General features: G+C 42.7%; 2 protein-coding genes across 3 annotated transcripts; one reads left to right on the forward strand and one right to left on the reverse strand.

Moving 5' to 3' along the window:
* The first annotated feature begins 3 nt into the window (after window positions 1-3).
* becn1 (beclin 1, autophagy related) lies at window positions 4-5,528 on the forward strand. Its single transcript, XM_070990025.1, has 12 exons — window positions 4-170; window positions 424-556; window positions 671-735; window positions 848-906; window positions 1,066-1,156; window positions 1,350-1,486; window positions 1,655-1,849; window positions 1,949-2,095; window positions 2,297-2,446; window positions 2,842-2,902; window positions 2,995-3,137; window positions 4,446-5,528. Exons 2-12 carry the CDS (start codon window positions 430-432, stop codon window positions 4,612-4,614), a joined length of 1,344 nt encoding a protein of 447 aa, XP_070846126.1. The 5' UTR covers window positions 4-170; window positions 424-429; the 3' UTR covers window positions 4,615-5,528.
* Window positions 5,529-5,561: 33 nt separating this feature from the next.
* LOC139349321 (serine/threonine-protein kinase tousled-like 2) lies at window positions 5,562-17,024 on the reverse strand. 2 transcript variants are annotated; one of them, XM_070990022.1, is made up of 21 exons: window positions 16,373-17,024; window positions 15,054-15,148; window positions 13,662-13,733; window positions 13,105-13,177; window positions 12,864-12,901; window positions 12,556-12,648; window positions 11,190-11,297; window positions 10,662-10,754; window positions 10,192-10,302; window positions 9,954-10,090; window positions 9,705-9,857; window positions 9,162-9,228; window positions 8,945-9,042; window positions 8,779-8,860; window positions 8,361-8,452; window positions 8,176-8,265; window positions 7,822-7,991; window positions 7,552-7,690; window positions 7,236-7,347; window positions 7,042-7,149; window positions 5,562-6,584 (listed from the first exon to the last, which is right to left on the reverse strand). In XM_070990022.1, the coding sequence occupies exons 2-21, from the start codon at window positions 15,144-15,146 to the stop codon at window positions 6,408-6,410; spliced, it is 2,106 nt and encodes a 701-aa protein (XP_070846123.1). In that variant the 5' UTR covers window positions 15,147-15,148; window positions 16,373-17,024; the 3' UTR covers window positions 5,562-6,407. The 2 variants fall into 2 exon arrangements, with proteins under 2 accessions (XP_070846123.1, XP_070846125.1); XM_070990024.1 differs by lacking the exon at window positions 12,556-12,648 and having other exon boundaries at window positions 16,373-16,906.
* Window positions 17,025-18,546: the final 1,522 nt, after the last annotated feature.

Below are 18,546 nucleotides of genomic sequence, written 5' to 3' on the forward strand. Positions count from 1 at the left end.
TCCGCAATATTGTGACGTCATATCCGCCGTAAACAACAATAAGGAAGTGGAAAGAGAAATCCCGAGGTGTAGAAATGCAACAGTCACTCTAAATATATTAGAAGTGATTTCTTACCGTCGTGTGCAAGTCGGGGTTATTATGCACTAGTTGTCATTCTTCACAAGCGACAGTGAGTCTGTTTTATGTCTATAAACCGTTGATGAATGTTGACACAAGCTAGCTGCAAAGCTAACGTTAGCTAGCCAGCTGTCTAGCATCTTAGCCAAACAACTACCGTATCAAACTAGCAAGCTAAAATGTGTAGTGCTAACTTCTGAACTTTAGGGAGAAAAACTTTTAGCGAAAATATTATCAAGCTGTCGTTAGTTTTAACCGCGCCAACATATTTATAACGTGCTTTTCTGTCTTTACTCCTCGTGAAGCTAGCGATGGAGGGCTCCAAATCGTCGAGCACAACCATGCAGGTCAGCTTCGTGTGTCAGCGGTGCTGTCAGCCGCTCAAACTGGACACGTCCTTCAATGTGCTCGACCGGGTCACAATCCAGGAGCTTATTGGTATGTAAACTGTCAAGAATCAACCATCTGTTAAATGCACGGAACTTCTAGGACATGTAATGTAGTGGTTTTCTGTCATGTGCTGACTCCTGTGCATCCCTCTGTCCTCCTCAGCTCCGCTGGTCACAGTGACCCCCAGCAAGCAGGCTGACAGCTCTGAGGGGGAGACAGCACCAGAGGTAGGCACAGCAGAAAAACCAGTGTTGTAAGACTGATTCATTATTACAATTCAATGTGAAAATATTTTGTTAGCTTGCATGTTTGAGTCTCAGAATAAAATTTTCCTTCCAGGAGACATTTGTAGAAAACAAGCAAGATGGAGTGTCAAGAAAATACATCCCTCCGGCACGGTGAGCTCTTTTCATTCAGGAAATGGAACTGAACACTGATTACAAATTAGATCTGTTGATTTTTTCTTAGTTGATGCGTTCATCTGTCAAATGAGGTCTGGATGGACAAATGCAGTGCGTCCTGCAAAGGTGACTAAACTGCTGAATCTTTCTCTGCAGGATGATGTCCACAGAGAGCGCCAACAGTTTCACACTGATTGGAGAAGCATCTGATGGTGGCTCCATGGAAAATCTTAGTCGGAGGCTGAAGGTAAAGTCTACTGCTGCACAGCTGAGATATTAAAAGTTTTATTATGTAATTTTGGCAAGAATAGCAGACAAGCAGGTGTTTGATGAGACTCTCGTGGAACACGTGGTTGTGATCCATGTGGGGACTGAACTTAGAACCGCTTTGTTCTCATCTGACAATGTGTTGATCACAACAAGTGACAATTTTGTCTCAGGTGACCAGCGACCTGTTTGACATCATGTCGGGCCAGACCGATGTGGACCACCCGTTGTGTGAGGAATGTACTGACACCCTGCTGGACCACCTGGACACACAGCTCAACATCACAGAAAACGAATGCCAGAATTACAAGTGAGCTCAGTGAAATCGCTTTATGTGTCAGTTTTCATTCTCAGAGATGTTCAAGAGGCAGAAAATGCTGCTGCTACAACCTGGCTCAGTTTAAAGTGCTGATTCCAAATGTCTGCATATGAGCTGTATGTGTGTAATAACGTATACTGCATGTGAACTTATTTTCAGGCAGTGTTTGGAGCTGCTGTCACACCTGCAGGTGGAGGAGGAGGAGACCCTGCTGGCAGAACTGCAGCAGCTGAAGGAGGAGGAGGAGGCTCTGGTCCAGGAACTGGAGGCAGTGGAAGAGCAGAGGGCTGCTGTGGCCCAGGACCTGACCCAGAGCAGGGTCCACTCTCAGCAGCTGGACACAGAGGAGCTACAGTGAGTGACCCGAAGCTGGAGTTAAAAGGTGACAGAGCTGTATGCTAAATGATACAGCAGCTAACAGCTCAGTGTCTTTCCACTGCTGTTTGCTAACAGGTACCAAAAGGAGTACAGCGAGTTTAAACGGCAACAGCTGGAGCTGGATGATGAGCTCAAGAGTGTTGACAACCAGATGCGTTACTGCCAGATTCAGCTAGATCGCCTGAAAAAGACCAACGTCTTCAATGCCACGTTTCACATCTGGTACACACAAACACACAATTTTTTTCCATTACTTGTGGGCACATTACATAGGCACAGGCATTGCTGTGTATGCTAAGAATAAATAATTAGTGTTCTGTCCACCAATCATGCAGGACTTAGCAAATATTTAATACAGGCCTCTGGGACAAAACTGAATCAGTGCCCATTGACTGAGAATCTGAATCATGTGTTTCTGTTCAGGCACAGCGGCCAGTTTGGAACCATCAACAACTTCCGTCTGGGTCGACTCCCCAGCGTCCCAGTGGAGTGGAATGAGATCAACGCAGCCTGGGGGCAGACGGTGCTGCTGCTGCACGCTCTGGCTAATAAGATGGGGCTGCGCTTCCAGAGGTACTCGCACACGCACACTTCAGTTTGCTTGCATTTAGCATTAAATTAGCGTGTTCTTCAGTTGAATCTTTATCAACAGTGTGTATTAATTTAGTCATTTGTCCGTGAAAACGTGTTGCGTAATCATGAGTTTGTTGTTTGTGCTCGTACACATTGACACCCTCCCATTTTAAATCCTCTTCATGTCAGTTTGCAGCTCTTATATTTGTTTGTTGCCTCATTGTTTTCTGTTTATATTAAATTATTCAGTGCTGTGATCTTAACATATGTTGATTTTCTTTCTGTTGCTTTCTTGCGTTCAGAATGAATCTCTATCTTAAGCTTTATTACAGATATTGCAAATGTATTTTTTCAATTGTGCAAATCAACATTAAATTAAACACTTCTCTCTTCAGATATCGTCTTGTCCCATATGGAAACCACTCATACTTAGAGTCACTGACAGACAAGTCGAAGGTAATACATCTCAAGCCCAGCTCTCCCACTATTATTTCTACACTTCTCCAGCTTCTAATCCTGCCCTTTCTCTCTGTCTCGTGTTTGTCCAGGAACTTCCTCTGTACTGCTCAGGCGGCCTGAGGTTCTTCTGGGACAATAAATTCGACCATGCCATGGTGGCCTTTCTGGACTGCGTCCAGCAGTTCAAGGAGGAGGTGGAAAAAGGAGACACTGGCTTCTGCCTTCCATACAGGTCAGATACCTGCAGAGCAGCAGGATGCGAACATTTGTCCTCATGCTAATTAACCAGGGCATCTTTGCAGCCATTTAAGATGAAGCTGTAAATATTCATAAAGTTTGAATGCAAATTTAAAACCATTACCTCAACTCATTCTGGAGGGGCAGGAGAATTGGCTGCTTTGATTATGCCATTGAGGCAAATTTGAGACAGCTTTTGCTATATAACCCTTTGAATTATTAAATCAGGGCTTCCAGTACAGCTTTTACTGATACGCTTACTTGTGTAACTCAGTATAATAAGTGGACAGAGCTTCCCAGTCTGAAAAGTGAAGCTCATGAAAAACTGCATTCTTTCTAATGGACAGCAGGGGGCAACACTACACGTAGTAAACACATTGATATGATATTAATTTTATAACTTATGGTCCTACTTAGAATAAATTGGATGATAAAACATTGTATGCTGTAGGACGTGGTTACCGTGTGACTGACAGGTCGCTATCATGCCATGATCTCAGCCTCTCAGTTTGATCCAATCAGGATAGAGGTCTAGCAATAGCATCCTCCAGAGCTCAGTCCTCTCGTCCAAATATGGTCTCTTCTGGCTCCAAAAAACCAAGATGGCGACAGCTGTAATGGCTTCAAAACGGCACCTCACAAAATGATGGGTGAGGTAACAGTGCTATGGTGAAAATGCGGCTATTGGTTAGATCTTGACAGCAGCCATCACACTGTGGATATCAACCGACACACCTTCATATTCCAGTTTCTATGTCAACAATTACTGGTTGGCTTGCCATTGTGACACGATGAGGATATTCATCCCAAAAAGGATGATTCCTGTTGATTTTGGTGACCCACTGTCCATTCCTTTAGAGCCCATTTACTCATTCTGCGGATCGCTAAACTTTAATCTGCAGCATGTCAGGATATGATATATGATAATGCAGTTAAAACACAACATGCCTAAAGTACTTAGGTTTGTTGACACAAGTTTTAGAAGCTCTCTGGAGCACCGCTATGCCGATTAAGGATAATTTAGGTGAAAAATATGTATATACAGCACAGCGCGCTATTAGCATTAAGGGCTTTTGCTAAATAAATATTTTAACATGTAGTGTACAAATAAAAATGAATGGATTTCTAATCAAAGTCGCAAACCAGGTGGAGAAGAAACAAGGCAATATGGCAAGAGAGGAAAATGAAGAATATATCAGAATATATCAACATATTTGGATGGTCCAAAACTATCTGTATAATGCCAGGTCCTACCAGTCTGTCCACAGGTCAGATGTGATGACTCTGACGTCTCCTTCCTCAGGATGGACGTGGAGAAGGGCAAGATCGAGGACACCGGTGGCAGCGGTGGCTCCTACTCCATCAAAACCCAGTTCAACTCCGAGGAGCAGTGGACCAAAGCGCTCAAGTTTATGCTCACCAACCTGAAGTGGGGACTGGCCTGGGTCACCTCACAGTTCTACAACAGATAAACCTGCTGGACAATGCCTCTGCAATTCTTTGGATATGTGGCCAGAGGAAAAGAAATGGTTGTTTGCAAGTCTTTTTTTTTCTTTCAAGATTCCATTGGAACAATGTCAAGATCTAGAGTGCAGATTGTCTTTGTTTTTACACGTAACAAAGGGGATAATTCAGAGTTATTTTGCTGCAAAGCGCAGATTGCAGCTAAATTGTAGCCTGACTTTGGAAGCAGGCTGTCGTCAAAGCAAGCAGGACAAGATAACTACGTGTCTCTTAATGTCTGCTTTGCTAATTAAAACCCAGCTTTTTCTGAAAAGCTGATGTTGCATTAAGACAATTTGGCACTTCATAAGACTGGAATGTATCTTAAATCTTCACTTCTAACCACTTTATCAAGTTCAAAGTGTCCTAGCTCTCCTGCACTGCTCACCTTTACATCACCGTGAGAGAAGTTTTCTGTCTGCGTCGAGTTATAGAAGCTGTGAAATGTTATAAGTATGGTCAATGTAGGGTTTTTAATAGATTAATACGGTTTAGTATTCAACAGGGGCGTGTCAGTATTTCTTTAACCTTGAATGCAGTTAGAATATTTGCCAGTTACATACATACTTAGCAGGCACACCGATGCAGCTTCTTGGTGTTCATGTGATGCACCACTACATGAATTTATCTGTTTTCGATATGATGGACTTTTAATGGTGAGATTGGAGTTAATAAACATTTCACGCTGCCGAAAAAATGTCTGGTGTGGAGCTTATCTTAGATTAAATGTGTCTGATACATAAATATAACGACAAACACTTCTTACACACATTTAGGTAACTGCATCATGGTACTCTGACAACAGCATGAATGATTAAATTGATAAAACTCAGTCAAAAATCTGATTTTTGTGTGTTTTCCAATAAATGCAAAATGTATGCTGTTTGGTTTTTCCAAATCAAGTAAGACACCACAGTTAACCAAATGTTTTTTAATGGGTTTCCATAATTATTTCTGTCGAATCTTATCTCTCATCACAACACTCACTCATAGTCAGCCCCCCTTTAAGGTTAACAAAAACATTAGAGGAGGTAAATTTTGTGGAAAAATATGGGCTTAATAATTAAAATAATAAGCTGACTTCCAGTTAACCAGTAAAATATTTAAAATAGGTCAAAACCAGTTACTCTTTCCAGAATCAGCCCTCTTCTGTGTTATTTTCTGAGCCTCGAATGGTGCCACGTCAACAAGGCAGGCAGCCTTGAACTTTGGTCATCAGTCGTTTCGTATTACTTGTAGGAGCCCTTCCTAAAAGTCCCAGGTTCGAACCTACAGGGATACATGTGTGAAAGTGACCTCTCTAGTTCTGAAAAATAGTTTGATAGATGATGCATTTCAAGCAGAATGTGATGAAATTTCATTAATGCTTCTTCTAAACCTTCCACAGAGCACAGGCCGCTGATCTTCCACACGTGGCGTACTTCTCAGCCTGTCAGTTGTGCAATTTTTCGGGTGCTTTTGCTATTTATCATGTAGAAAAGCCCCTTGAAATGAGCCAAAGTTTTTCGTGTTAGTGCATGCATATGGGCAAATCTTTGGGTTCTACTGAGCCCACAGCCAGAGAATGGCCCTTCATTTTTACCACTTGGATGACGGCAGTGGGCACGATTACTACTACATCACCACGCCATCCATCATTTTGGTTCCAGTCATACTTTTAGGACCCTACGTCCCATCATGCTCTCTGCTCAAGAGCGCAAAGGAGAAGTTTCATCAAGCGTGTAACATGTCCGCGCGGCTTTGTCCTCACTGGGGGTTTCTTTCAGCAGTCGGAGGCACTGCTGCTGTAGCAGCTGGAGGTGGAGGGCAGAGGAGGTGCCAGGGGTGCGCTGCTGCCCAGGGCTTTTCGAATATGGGGCATCAGGAAGGGGTCGCTGGCCAGCTGTAGCACATCCACACGGTCCTCCTTGTGATAAGCCAGGCATCGTCGAATGAAGGCCTATGAGGGCAGAGAGGGCAATAAACCGACTAATTAACCACGGATCAACTTTCTGTCTGTTCTGTGGATTCCTTTTTTTCACACATTTTCCATAATAAGCTAAATAAACCATATTTATGCCCTGCACATTAAAAATGGGGAGTCAACTCTCTTTGAAAGGCAAGAAGTCCAAACTATTAGATTCATTCTACAAGATTATGCTTCACTGTATCGCACAATATTTATGGCCATGAATGTCGGTGGCACTGGTAGTTATGTTTGAGGCCTATAATAAATATGCATCTTAGCAGTGTGTGTTTATGTGTGTGTGTTTGTGTGTAACAGAGAGCTTAAAGTGATACTGATGTCAGTATCAGGCTGCGATCTGAGATACAGTAAGACGACAGTAAGACTGTATAAAGTTTGATGGGATCAGTGCAGTGAGTGTACAGCTGTTTAAGAGGGATGCGTGACACACCTTTGCTTCTGTAGTGACCACAGGTTTGGGGGGAAACTGCACCTCAGTGGCTTTTAATATGGTGTTTTCTTGAAGGATATCCTGCTGCGACTGGTTATGACCGAACGGCTGGAAAAGAAAAAAGATGGTTAGCAGACAGATTAAACACAATCTGACAATGAAATCCCTGTCAGACAATGCAGGTTAGCGGTTACCTTGCGTCCATATAAGCACTGGTAGAAGATGACCCCTACTGACCAAACATCCACCTTGTTGGATATTTTGGGGGGCTCCTTGCCCACCACAAAGCACTCAGGAGGCAGGTACCTGGAAGCCAATCACAGCATGAGATTTAAACAGGTTTTCCCTCAACATGCTCTCTCTGCACTGCACCCCTTTAGAGCATTTTCTGAATGAATGTGAATTCAAGCGGCAGCACTTCCCTCAGAAGATGCCGCCTCTGCTAAAACTTGTTGTGAAGCCATATTTGTTGCTTGGTTACTACACACAGTGAAATGTGTTTCTGTGTACCAGTAGGTCCCTGCTCCTTGTGAGGTGAGCTCCATGCCATCTGCAGAGCTGTAGCTGTCATCATCCATGATTTTGGACAGGCCGAAGTCAGTGATCTTAATCTCTCCACAAGCCGTGCCGTTAACCAACAGGATGTTTCCTAAGATCAGAACAGGAAAGTAAAATTACAAACATATGACTGTAGCACTAAAACTCAGTTTAGTATTGCTGTTTCTCACATTCTGTAACTAAAGGGGATTACAAAACGACAAACTGAAAGCGTGAGGATACCGGGCTTGAGGTCGTAGTGGATGATGGGAGGCCGAATCTGGTTGAGGTACTTGAGGGCGTTGACAATCTGCATGACAATAGAGCGGCCCTCCTTCTCGGCCATCAGCTTATTCTGCTTCAAGTAGAAGTCCAGATCGTTGCCTTCACAGTACTCCAGCACTGTGCAGAACCTGCCAGAGGTGCAGCCACAGATCATTTGTGAAGTTTCGTACAGATAACTTCAGATTCAGGTGACAATTCTCTGTAGTTTCATCACTATGAGCGACCCCTTTCACACTGTCATTTGATAGAGGTGATAAAAACGCTGATTGGCACACAGATATATTATATTTGCATGCAGAATGATTCACTTACGAGTCTGTGTCGAGTGAGAAATAGTCATAGAGTTTGACTATTCTAGGGTGGTCAAGTTCTTTGTGGATCCTGTACTCTCTGCAGGCGTGTCTGACAAGACATTAGTCATTTAGAAAAAAATCACAAAAGCCAGATTTAAGCTTGAAGGTCCACACAATGCAAAGAAAGAAGAGGTCCAGACTCACTTGTGGTAGTTTTGCTTCTTCTCCTCCCTCCAGTTCTTGCTGAGTTGATGGATTTTAATGGCCACATACCTTTGCTCTGTCAAATCAAAAGCCTGCAGAAAACAAAACATAAAAGATCGATACAATCAGCACAGTTTAAAGGTGGACACCCAAGATTAGAGTCACCAACTCAATGTCTGACCAAATGTGAACTATGGCCACAGTCTCCTCTTCTGTTCCTGAGTTATGGTGTTGAATAATGGCCAGAAAAGCGTTTTTACAGATTACAATGTTACAGAGAAGTTGACTTTTGACCTTCTGGATATAAACTGTCATCATTTCATTTCTGTTGCTGGTGTGGAGGCATAAAAAGACCCGGCACAGTTCAGAGATTATAAATTGATACTGAATTGAAGCCAACTAAACGGCGCACGCTTACTTTGAAAACTTCACTAAAGCCGCCTCTTCCAAGTAAATGTAGTAGCAGATATCTGTCGTTCAGCGTCGGGTGGTCTTTAAATCTACAAAAGAAGAATTTCTTAGTTTTTAGGTTGACAGCACACCACAGAGCTTTGCGTCAGGTACGCTGAGACGAGGATACGTACTGCGAGTTGTCCTCGTTATGGATTCTTTTTAGCTCCCGAATGTGCAGGTTTCTCACTCGCTCCAGATGCTCCAGCTCTGCCTGGATCTCTGCTTCTTCCTGCGTAAACAGGAACAACGATAGTTCGAGGTCTCTGGGTTCCTCGGTAGCAGTAAGCCCCAGAAATAAATCCCAGAACAGAAATAAGGAAAAAGCTGCTTTAAGCAGTGAACTGGTACCTTTTTTAGATGACCAATGCGAAGTTTGAAAATCTCCTCTTGCTCATGATACTCTGCCAGTGACAACCTGTGCAGGATGAAGTAGCAACAGTTTGTAATTTCAAACAATACAATCAGGTTAGCTTGTGAGAAAAATCTAATAAGCTTCACACTTCAGATAAAACGACAGAAACAAGGTGACACAAAGCCTCCTCAAGGACTTTGTGCTAAGGGTTATTACAGACAGATCCGTACGAGATCTGATCTGACTCAATATTCTCAACAAAGAAAGAGTCCAAATCATCACTATGTTGCTAATTATTACTGTCATTGCTTAAAAATTGAACAATGAAAAATCCACAACACAAATCCAACAAATGCCAAACCAGGACAACACGTTAAGTTCAGGAAACTGCACCTGCGCAGCGCAGCGCAGCGCAGCGCAGCCCCGAACATCAGAAAACAATAAAGCTCAAGCATCACAACAGCCGTGTGTGTACTTTGGCCCGGTCCATGTAAGACATCTACCATGTGAAGGAATTTCTCTATTGTCCGTAATCTTACGTTTCATTCTCCTGGCCGTTGTTCCTGCTCTTTCGTCTGTTCTGTTCGAGACTGGGTGGAGGTGTCTGCGCCATGGAGGGAGGTTTCCTCTTCCCCAGCAGCTTCCTCTGCCTCTCAATGTCCTCCCGCTGCGAGTTGATTCGCTCTTGCTGCCTAGAACACGCAAGAACGATCTAGTGTGAATGTTCTCTTGTACAGAACCGAAAAAACGACAAGCACAAACGTGTTTGTGGCTATTTGCGTGCTGACTTGATGAGGTTCTGGAAGGCGTATCCGTCTGTCCACTGCTCAGTGAAGGAGGCTCCGTGCCGTACGGTGGTGAAGTGGCCCAGGCGCAGGCGATCCTGCATGCTCTTGTCCCTGCAGGCCATCTTCTCCTGCTTTGACTGCAAAAAAAAAGATGAATGACAAACAGCGTGAAACACTCAAGTTAAGCGAGTCAAGTGCTCAGATGCATAACGAATGTAAAGAATATAAACGTTCCCACCTTCTCCATCAGAAGCTTCTTGCTCATGGTCACACACTTGTTAAGCCGCTCCTTGCAGCGCTCCAGCATTTTCTGCTGTTCATCTACCTGCCGCCTCAAGTCACAGTTGGCCTGCCAAAACACACATCATCTGACATCTCACTCTCATAACAACGAGGATACGAGGCTGTCTCGTTCTTAAACCAACATGATGCAACGACTCTCACCGCGTCAGCTCGGTTTGCTGACATTTACGCCCAATGTAATTTCAACAACAGTGGCATTTGGAAGTTAACAAGCGCGTCATTCATGATGAGCTGCAAGCACACTGGTGCAGGTTAATAACTGGGGTTGTTGTGACAACCGGTAGCACATTTGTCGAGTTTGTGAAGTGATTACTAATGACATTTGTGAATCGGCCTAATACATAAATGTATGTATGTTCAGTCATATTCTTCTCATGAAGTGTTTGAAATGTTTTGTGAACGTACCCTCAGCAGGTCGTCTATCCTCCCCTCCTTCTTCTCCAGGTCAGAGTTCTTGTCCCTCTCCAGTGCTGTCAGCTTCAGCAGCGTCAGTTCTGACTGAGGAAGGACGGCAAAGACAACGACAACAAGCCAACAGTTAAGGTCTCATCCCACTCAAATGATGCAGACGCACCTCGGGCCGGCCGGTAACAAAACACAGCTTCACTTTAAATGTGTCAAAATAGGACTTCAGTGTCTTGGATATAAGACGTGAGTTCAGAATGTTGACCTTTAACCGAGCCAATTAGTGTAATTTTCTGTTAAAAGCTGGATGTGTGTTGAAAGTAGTGTGTCACTGTGCAGTGTGGGTGACAGGGCTTTTCAAAATCTGACCTTTAATTCTAGCATCCACGTCTTTTTTTTTTTTAAACGTCGTGTCTAAGATGACACTTTTTCTAAAGGGGATTCAGCTTGTGAAACAAACCGCTTTTCGTTCACTGCAAAACAATCAGAGAGGTTGGCGTTAAGTGGAGACGCAGGTCTGTCAGTCACCTGGATGGCTTTGTGTGAGCAGGAGTGTGTCGGGGCCGTCTTAACAGAGCTGCAGGATGAGGAGTCTGTGTGGGCTGAGCCTGTGGACGAAGGACTGCCGTGCTGAAACTGGATTCAAGAGAAAGGCAGAAAGACACAGGGCGTAAAATATAACAATTACATAATACAGACAGGGAGATGGAGATCAGAGAATAGCAGAGAGGAAAAAAACAAAAGGAACAAATACTAGAGCTATCAAGGGGAAGAGAAACTAGATTGTAAATGAACATAAATATCTAAAGGAATTCATGCTGAATTGTCCATTCCAATGCGTTTCAATTAGATAAAGAAGCATTAGTAGTACAAATAAACTGTGGTTAATATTTCCAGTGAGATTTCAGGACAACAAAAAATGGTATGACACTGATTTATGAGACCTGAGTGATTCAGAAAGAGCAGAACGTTGTAAAATCTCTCCTTTTGAGTGATGGTATGTTGTTGCCAGCGGGCTAACAGAGTAAGCCTTTTCAAAATAAACATGCCCATACATCTGTCACTGTGCAGGTCTTTCATGAACCAAATTCAATTCTGCTGTTTCCCAGGAGAAGTCTTAAAAATCTACTGCACGTACAACTGATAGACTACTTAAACCAATACACCTTACTACAACCCTGATTCCCAAAAAGTCGTGCAAAGTGTGAATAAAAACACAATGCAGATTTGCTGAGGGTATTAGAACATGGGCTCAGGAACACAGTTTGTTTGCAAATGACAGCATTGTGTTTTTATCCACCTTTTACACAGAGTCCCAACTTTCTTGGAATCAAGAAATTCTCCTGTCCTGCTCCCTGGCTTACATGCCAGCTCACTGTGTCAAACACCAGCCGTGAAAACATTAACATCAGCTACAGCTCCTCTGACCAATGGTTAACCTTCATCCCACACTTGATCTGTCCACTTAATGAATACCGCACATTCAGCTGTTCTGTTATGAGTACAACTAACATGCACTGTGGTTGTTTTCAATTTCCATTAACGTCAAACTAATGGAAAAATTTCATTCACTAAATGTTATAAACTCACTGAGTGAAGGAATGTTTCATTACTTCCATTAGCTGAAGGGTTCCAGACGAACCAAAGACAAGACCAAAGTCTAATCGCCCCTGAATGATTCGACTTTTGGTAAAGTAAATACAAATTTAATCGTAGTGCCTCATCAATCCAGTTCAATTAGAGTATAATGAGGTTAAGACAAAATAGACCCATAAGAGAAATACATGAATTTGACTTGGGATAAAGATTAAACAGTCGGTAAACCAACAGTTAAACGACTGAGGAGAGAGAGCCACAGCAGGAGAGAGCTATGGAGATGGATGGTGGTGCTCACCAGAGGATTAGACAGTGAGTGCTGTGGAGAAGAGCGCACCAGCATGGGGATGCCCCGGGCAGGACTGGTGCCAGAGCCACTGCTACCAGCAAACTGGCCACAGGGCAGTTGACAAGAGTGTATAAACAAGACAGAAAGAAAGATGACAGAGTTGTTATTTAGGAAGAATTTGATGAGGGACCATACCAGCACAGTCGTAACGTGAGGGTGAAGACATCACACTTAAGTCGGAGAGTGATTTGGAACAACGCACGGCAAAGTGGCTCGAACGCAAAATTCATTCACTGGGATGTTTAGCTTGTACTCACCTCAAAATAATCGCTTACTTTGTGCCCTCTCCCCTTTCCTACAAATAAACAGGACAAGTTTAAGAAGGAAGAACATTTAATAACTGATCCTAAGCATGTGTGTACATTTAGTGGAGCATTAAATGCCCCAAATTGTATTTTTCCCAATTTGCAGCCAACAATATTTATGGGTGAGAGGAAAGCAGTGACGACAGTGAAACCTGACAGCTGAACATTTCTGAACAGGAGGAGATGGACTCACCCTGGCTGTTGCTGTCATAGATGTCTCCTTTTCTCTTCCTGCTTCTCTGGTCATTGGCCTTCTTCTCCGGTGTCTGACATGAGCACAAAAGCAGCACAGCTTTGATTTAATTTCGACTAAATTAAGTTTAATCCATTAACTGCATTAACATAATGGCAAAAAGACTTCACTGACAAAACCAATCCTTGCACCTTTAAGTTACGAGGGTGTAATTGCACTCCTCGCTAAAAAGGAACACTTGACAACAATGTAATAAGATTAATAGCAGCGTCTTTTATGTGTTTAATGAACCATTTTACTAATTTAACTGCTCAAAGCATTGTGTCCTATCCAGCCTTTTTGCCAAATTCATGCCTCTCCCTCCTCTGTCCGCGAACAAGCGGGACCAGAAGACGGATGAACAGATGAATCACACAAACTGCACAGTACCCAAGTGTTAGTATTTACCACTGTATACAAAACACTTCAGCGCTTGCACAAATCACAAACAATCTCCGGGGATATCACAGAAAGTCAGGAAGTGCACACTTGTCATATTGACTGGTTTGCAAACAAACCTCCAGTTCCTTGTCACTGAGTGATCCCGCGCTGCACAGAGACTGGTTGGATGATTCGCTGTTGGCTGAACTCTGGGAAACAGAACACGCACATTATTATTACACGTCGACAAGTCAGGACTTCCAGAACTGGAACATGACGATGCTGTAGTAGAAATGCCATATTCTGTTCTATACTAAAATCTGTAAACTCGCAAATCCAACTGCAAATTTCAACATAGATTTCGTATCTGACAAATCATATCAATGGGATTCAACTTCAACATAACCCTCCTTTGTGGCAGTGTTTGCAATTGCGATATGATTTAAATCATATTTTAAGCCCTTTTACAATATTTTTCCCGCTCCTTGTATTTCATTTGTGCAGGAATTTCCCGACATGCATCTAACCGGTAAAACTCTTACATTACTGTCATTAAGCTAAAACGCTAAGCTAGGATGCTACAGTGGGAGTATGATATACATCCCCTTGTTAATCTGCCAATCTTCAGTTCACATCCACTTAGTAGAATCAGTTGGAGTCATGCATACCATTCATGGCCAGCTGCACAGCCTGATGAGACTAAGAAGAAACAGGAGGCTAATTGGAGCAGGAGGCTAATGCTTTTAAGGCCTGCTGGCTTTCTGCTGCTCAAGGTCACGTACACGGCACAAACATTTTTTTCTCTTAACATGTACACCACAAATGTTCAGTGTAATGTCTTGAAAGGTACCTTAAATCATTCACACCGCAAAATCACGCTGAGCAGGACTGACAATTCATTTCAGAGCACACTATAGGCCGGAGCAAGAATGATAGCGATTGCCATTTCTCAAGTGCGCACCCACACGCAGTAATACCCAGTTCAGCAGCAGGGTTGCTGCATAACATGCAGCCTATGCTGTGAGCTTCAGCTGTGGTGCCATTTCAGTGTCACTACTCTCCACTGAAACAAAGAGCTGCTGGCCAGCTCCCATGTCAGCCAAGACAGAGCCTGTCTTGTTTTAGCTTTAGCTCAGGGAGGCAGGATCGTTCCACTGAGAAAACTCCTGAACACAGAGCATCAGTCAATGCTGGGCTTAGACGAGACGTTCCGGCTTTTCTAAACTGAAGAACTAACGTAAGAGGGCTGTCCAACTGCTCCTGTTTGCATTCACGCGCAAAAGACAGAGGAGATGTGGCATGTTTGCCTGCAGGAAAACGGAGAGCTACTCCTTTGTTTCTCCAAATTTACTTCAGCAGGGATTAAAAAAAACCCACATCTAGTTTTCCAAACAACATTTGTCGACAACAAAATACAATTCAACTCTCATTACATCGTATCTAAAGTGAAAATCTGCACAAGCAATCTGTACGTACAGTGGGTGATCATTTTGATGAACAAAACAATTATTAGGCTAAGAGATGTCAACCTTGGTCACACCAACTCCAGTGAAGCGAGCCTCAAGCAGTTCCTGCCTGCGTGGATCCAGGCTTAAAGCCTGACTATGAAGTCCTTCCATCATGCCTGACAAGAGAAACACAAACAGTGAATGAAATTAGGTTATTGACCCACAAGAGAAGACTGACACACACGAACAGAAAAGCATCAGCACATTAGACACCAATGCCATGCATGTAAAATGTTCTTTCTGATTGGGGCAGGGAATCCAACAACGTCGTCAATCCTGAGGTCTGACCAGCAAAGAAGAAAGCTAAAAGTACAACCAACAGAATTATGAAACTTTACAGTTGTAGTTATGGTCAACTTAACCTTTTCAACCAGCAATACAATGCTGCTGGTGACACTGAACCCTGACAAAGAAGAGGAAAAAGGATTCAGTCACAATCTGGTGCATATGTAGGCCATTTATTTCTATTATGCCAGTGCTAAGATGCAAAGTGGATATTCAAAAAAGGCAAATCATAGAGGCAAGTGAATGAGTAAGGAGAGGCGCTGAATCTGGACATGACTGGTGAGGGAGGTAATGCCCCATTGTCTTTACATTACTGATTTAACTCCATGAGATATTACATGATCTAGATCAGATTCTCCCCTCCTTACATATGGTTATCATATCCATATGAAATGGCAGGGCACGACTTCCTCTTGCCATTAGGAGCTCCTACCTGACATCAACTAGCGATGGAGTCATCTGAAGGCACATGAGCGACATTTCATGGTGATGACAGTTGCTCAACCAAAAAATATAACAACCAAACAATAATAATACACATTACAGTTTCACCTGAGCAGCCAAGGTTAGAGATTTGGCCCCAATCCTGTCAAAACAATGCTGGCCAGCAAACGTTACCTAGCTGAAATGAATATGAGGGCTTCATCTCAGATTTAATGACAAACCTTGGACTCAACTTTATTTGACTTGATCGATGTTTCCGCTTAGATTGACTTCATGGCAGGTAGCGGAACAGATCAGTTATCATACTGTTAGTGACTGACAGCAAGATGTTGACTAACGCTAATGCCTCACTAGGCTAATGCTAACAAGCTAGTCAACACTGGAAAATGCTATTATGCTTATCAAAATCTTGAAAACATGTTGGGAAATAAAATCGAAGCTCTGTCATGCACTGTCAAGTTGCTGCGTATCAAATAATAGCATAGGTTTTGTAATTGTTAATGTTAATAGTGACTGAGTTAAGTAACAGCTAGGGCTACATGGTAGGTTACCTAGCTAGCGCTAAGTTAACTAGCCGGCTAACGTTAACATTGCTGCAACAGAAGTCTCACCTGGAGAACCTTTAGCAGTTTTCACAGTCACTCACGGTCCTAGAAAGGATGCTGTCCGTCCATCCGGTGACAGCAAACTCCTTAACAACTCCCAATCCCACACACCTCAAATAAAGTTGTTGGAATCAAGTTATCCATTTACAATTATTTCAAATTCAAGGAAGACATTTGTTAGCTTAGCTACTGCTAGCTAAGGAGAGCAGTGTAGCTGGCTCCTGCTGGTGTCATCCGGACAGGAGGCCCTGATCCTCGGGGTTTCCTCGTCCGTCTTGGTGCCCGTGCACGGGCAAACCTGGAGCTGTCAGTGCTCTGAAGCCTCTTTACAAGTGTTGTCACATTTCTGCTTCACTCGGTCTTTCTATTGTCATTATCGAGCGATGTAACCTTTACACCGGGAGGAGAAGTTCAGCCACCTTGTTAGAGTCCATTCTTTGACTGTAAATAAAAGATCATTACCCCCTGCAGCAAGGCCGCACAGGGCTCCAGGGAGAGCTTTATGTGATGCTTCCCATGCGCTTGTTTAACAGATAATGTGAGCTCCTCAGGTCAGAACCACCCGAAAACAAACTGCGGACTGTAGGCGATGGATTACCAGCCTTGAAAAGGGGGATCTATCCTGGGACCCTGTTCTCCAGGGGTCCAATAAAGCCCCAGCCTCATTGTGTGACAGCTGTTTTTTGTTTTTTTGTTTTTTTTTCTTGGTAATTTGACAGTTTTCAAATTTGTTTGTGAATTTTCACCACCAGTATAACATCAGCCGTCAGTTATGACATAAATTTGTGGCCCTGTCTTGTAGGTCCACAAGATTAAGTAATTATTTTATGTTAGTTTTGCAATTTTCCATTTGATGAATATATTCTTCTATCTATCCATATTATATTGAGCACAGATGGTGCATATTGCTGAATAAAGCTGCCTTATATTTTATCAAATTACCAAAGAAAACCTTGGGCCAGGTGGCATTTCCTGATAGCATTTTTGGTTGGGCTATGTGTCTTTGTGCAGTATTTTAAGGAGTCCTTATTTACAGTGTGCTGTCTGTGCAGCACTTGATCCTAAATTGGTGGCAATGCAGCCCTCACTTGTCCCACCAACAAGAGCTTTAGAAGTTAATTCAGTTGGGCAATAAAGTTTAATTAAGATTACAACAGATTCCCTAAAATACAATGCGCTTTCTTAAATCTGGATTCTAGCTGGTAAGTTTTTATGAGTTAATATGATTTGATAATCCCTTCAGCCTTGACCAATCACATAAACTCATTTTGACTTGATGATAAATAAAATCAGTATCAGTAATCAGAAGTGATTGTGGCTTACTTAAGCATGTGTTTTATAATCTTATCATCAGGCGTTACCGGTGTGGCCTACGTGTTGAAACCTGATGCATTCATAACCCTTCTTAAAAACTGTGCCATATACATTTTAATGAAACAAATCACATGTAATAAGACGATGAAAAAGGTAGCTGTCGGTTACCGGCTTCAAGATAACATCCACATGCAAAGCCTTTTTTTTTTCTCTCCATGTTGCAGCACAGATAAACAAGACACATACACAGCAGAAAACACCATGTATGCTGAGTTGTGCCTCTCCTCTCTCTTTTGCTCTGCATTCAAATTTTACATCTATAACAGATCTAAATTTCCATTCAAACGCAACTTTTAATGCGATCAGATGATGGTGATAAAGACTTCTGGGTTAATTGCACAAATAACTTCATTACTGGCTAAGTCACTTAATCTGCACTGTGTAAGAGGCATAATTCATTTGAGATAATTCATCTTGAATATTGGATTGTGTCACTTGCGGATTCGCACAAGGACCAGTGAGCTTTACTTGCAGTTGAAGTCCAGGAGATGGAAGCAGAGCATTGCAGACGAGGAGCCCTGCACACTTGAGTGAGTCACAGGGAAGCCGCACTGTCATTTATTATTCATCACATATCTTACTGCAGTCATATTTAAACAAATGTTCATAATCTCTCTCTGTCTTAAGTGGATTCCTGCAATATAATTTGGAATAATTCAATTTGGTCATTATCCTGAAAATCCTTGTTGCCATTAAATTAAATTGATGTATGAGCAGCAGTAATTTAGCCCTCAATATTTTCATTATCCTGAGTAGGCGAATTGTTCAGCAAATCACAAACAGACATGAAATATTGACAGGGTGTG

Source organism: Chaetodon trifascialis, chromosome 21, assembly GCF_039877785.1.
Source record: "Chaetodon trifascialis isolate fChaTrf1 chromosome 21, fChaTrf1.hap1, whole genome shotgun sequence".
Lineage (NCBI taxonomy): Eukaryota > Metazoa > Chordata > Actinopteri > Chaetodontiformes > Chaetodontidae > Chaetodon > Chaetodon trifascialis.

Bases quoted from the DNA above. Each gene is read 5' to 3' on its own strand.
- becn1 (XM_070990025.1), top strand. From the start codon at position 430: ATGGAGGGCTCCAAATCGTCGAGCACAACCATGCAGGTCAGCTTCGTG. The intron at 736-847 runs GTAGGCACAGCA...TTTTCCTTCCAG, and splicing joins AGGGGGAGACAGCACCAGAG to GAGACATTTGTAGAAAACAA. The intron at 1,850-1,948 runs GTGAGTGACCCG...GTTTGCTAACAG, and splicing joins CTGGACACAGAGGAGCTACA to GTACCAAAAGGAGTACAGCG.
- LOC139349321 (XM_070990022.1), bottom strand. From the start codon at position 15,146: ATGATGGAAGGACTTCATAGTCAGGCTTTAAGCCTGGATCCACGCAGG. The intron at 10,755-11,189 runs GTGACTGACAGA...GTCCTTCCTCAG, and splicing joins GCTCACACAAAGCCATCCAG to TCAGAACTGACGCTGCTGAA. The intron at 9,229-9,704 runs GTAAGATTACGG...CATCCTGCACAG, and splicing joins AACGGCCAGGAGAATGAAAC to GTTGTCACTGGCAGAGTATC.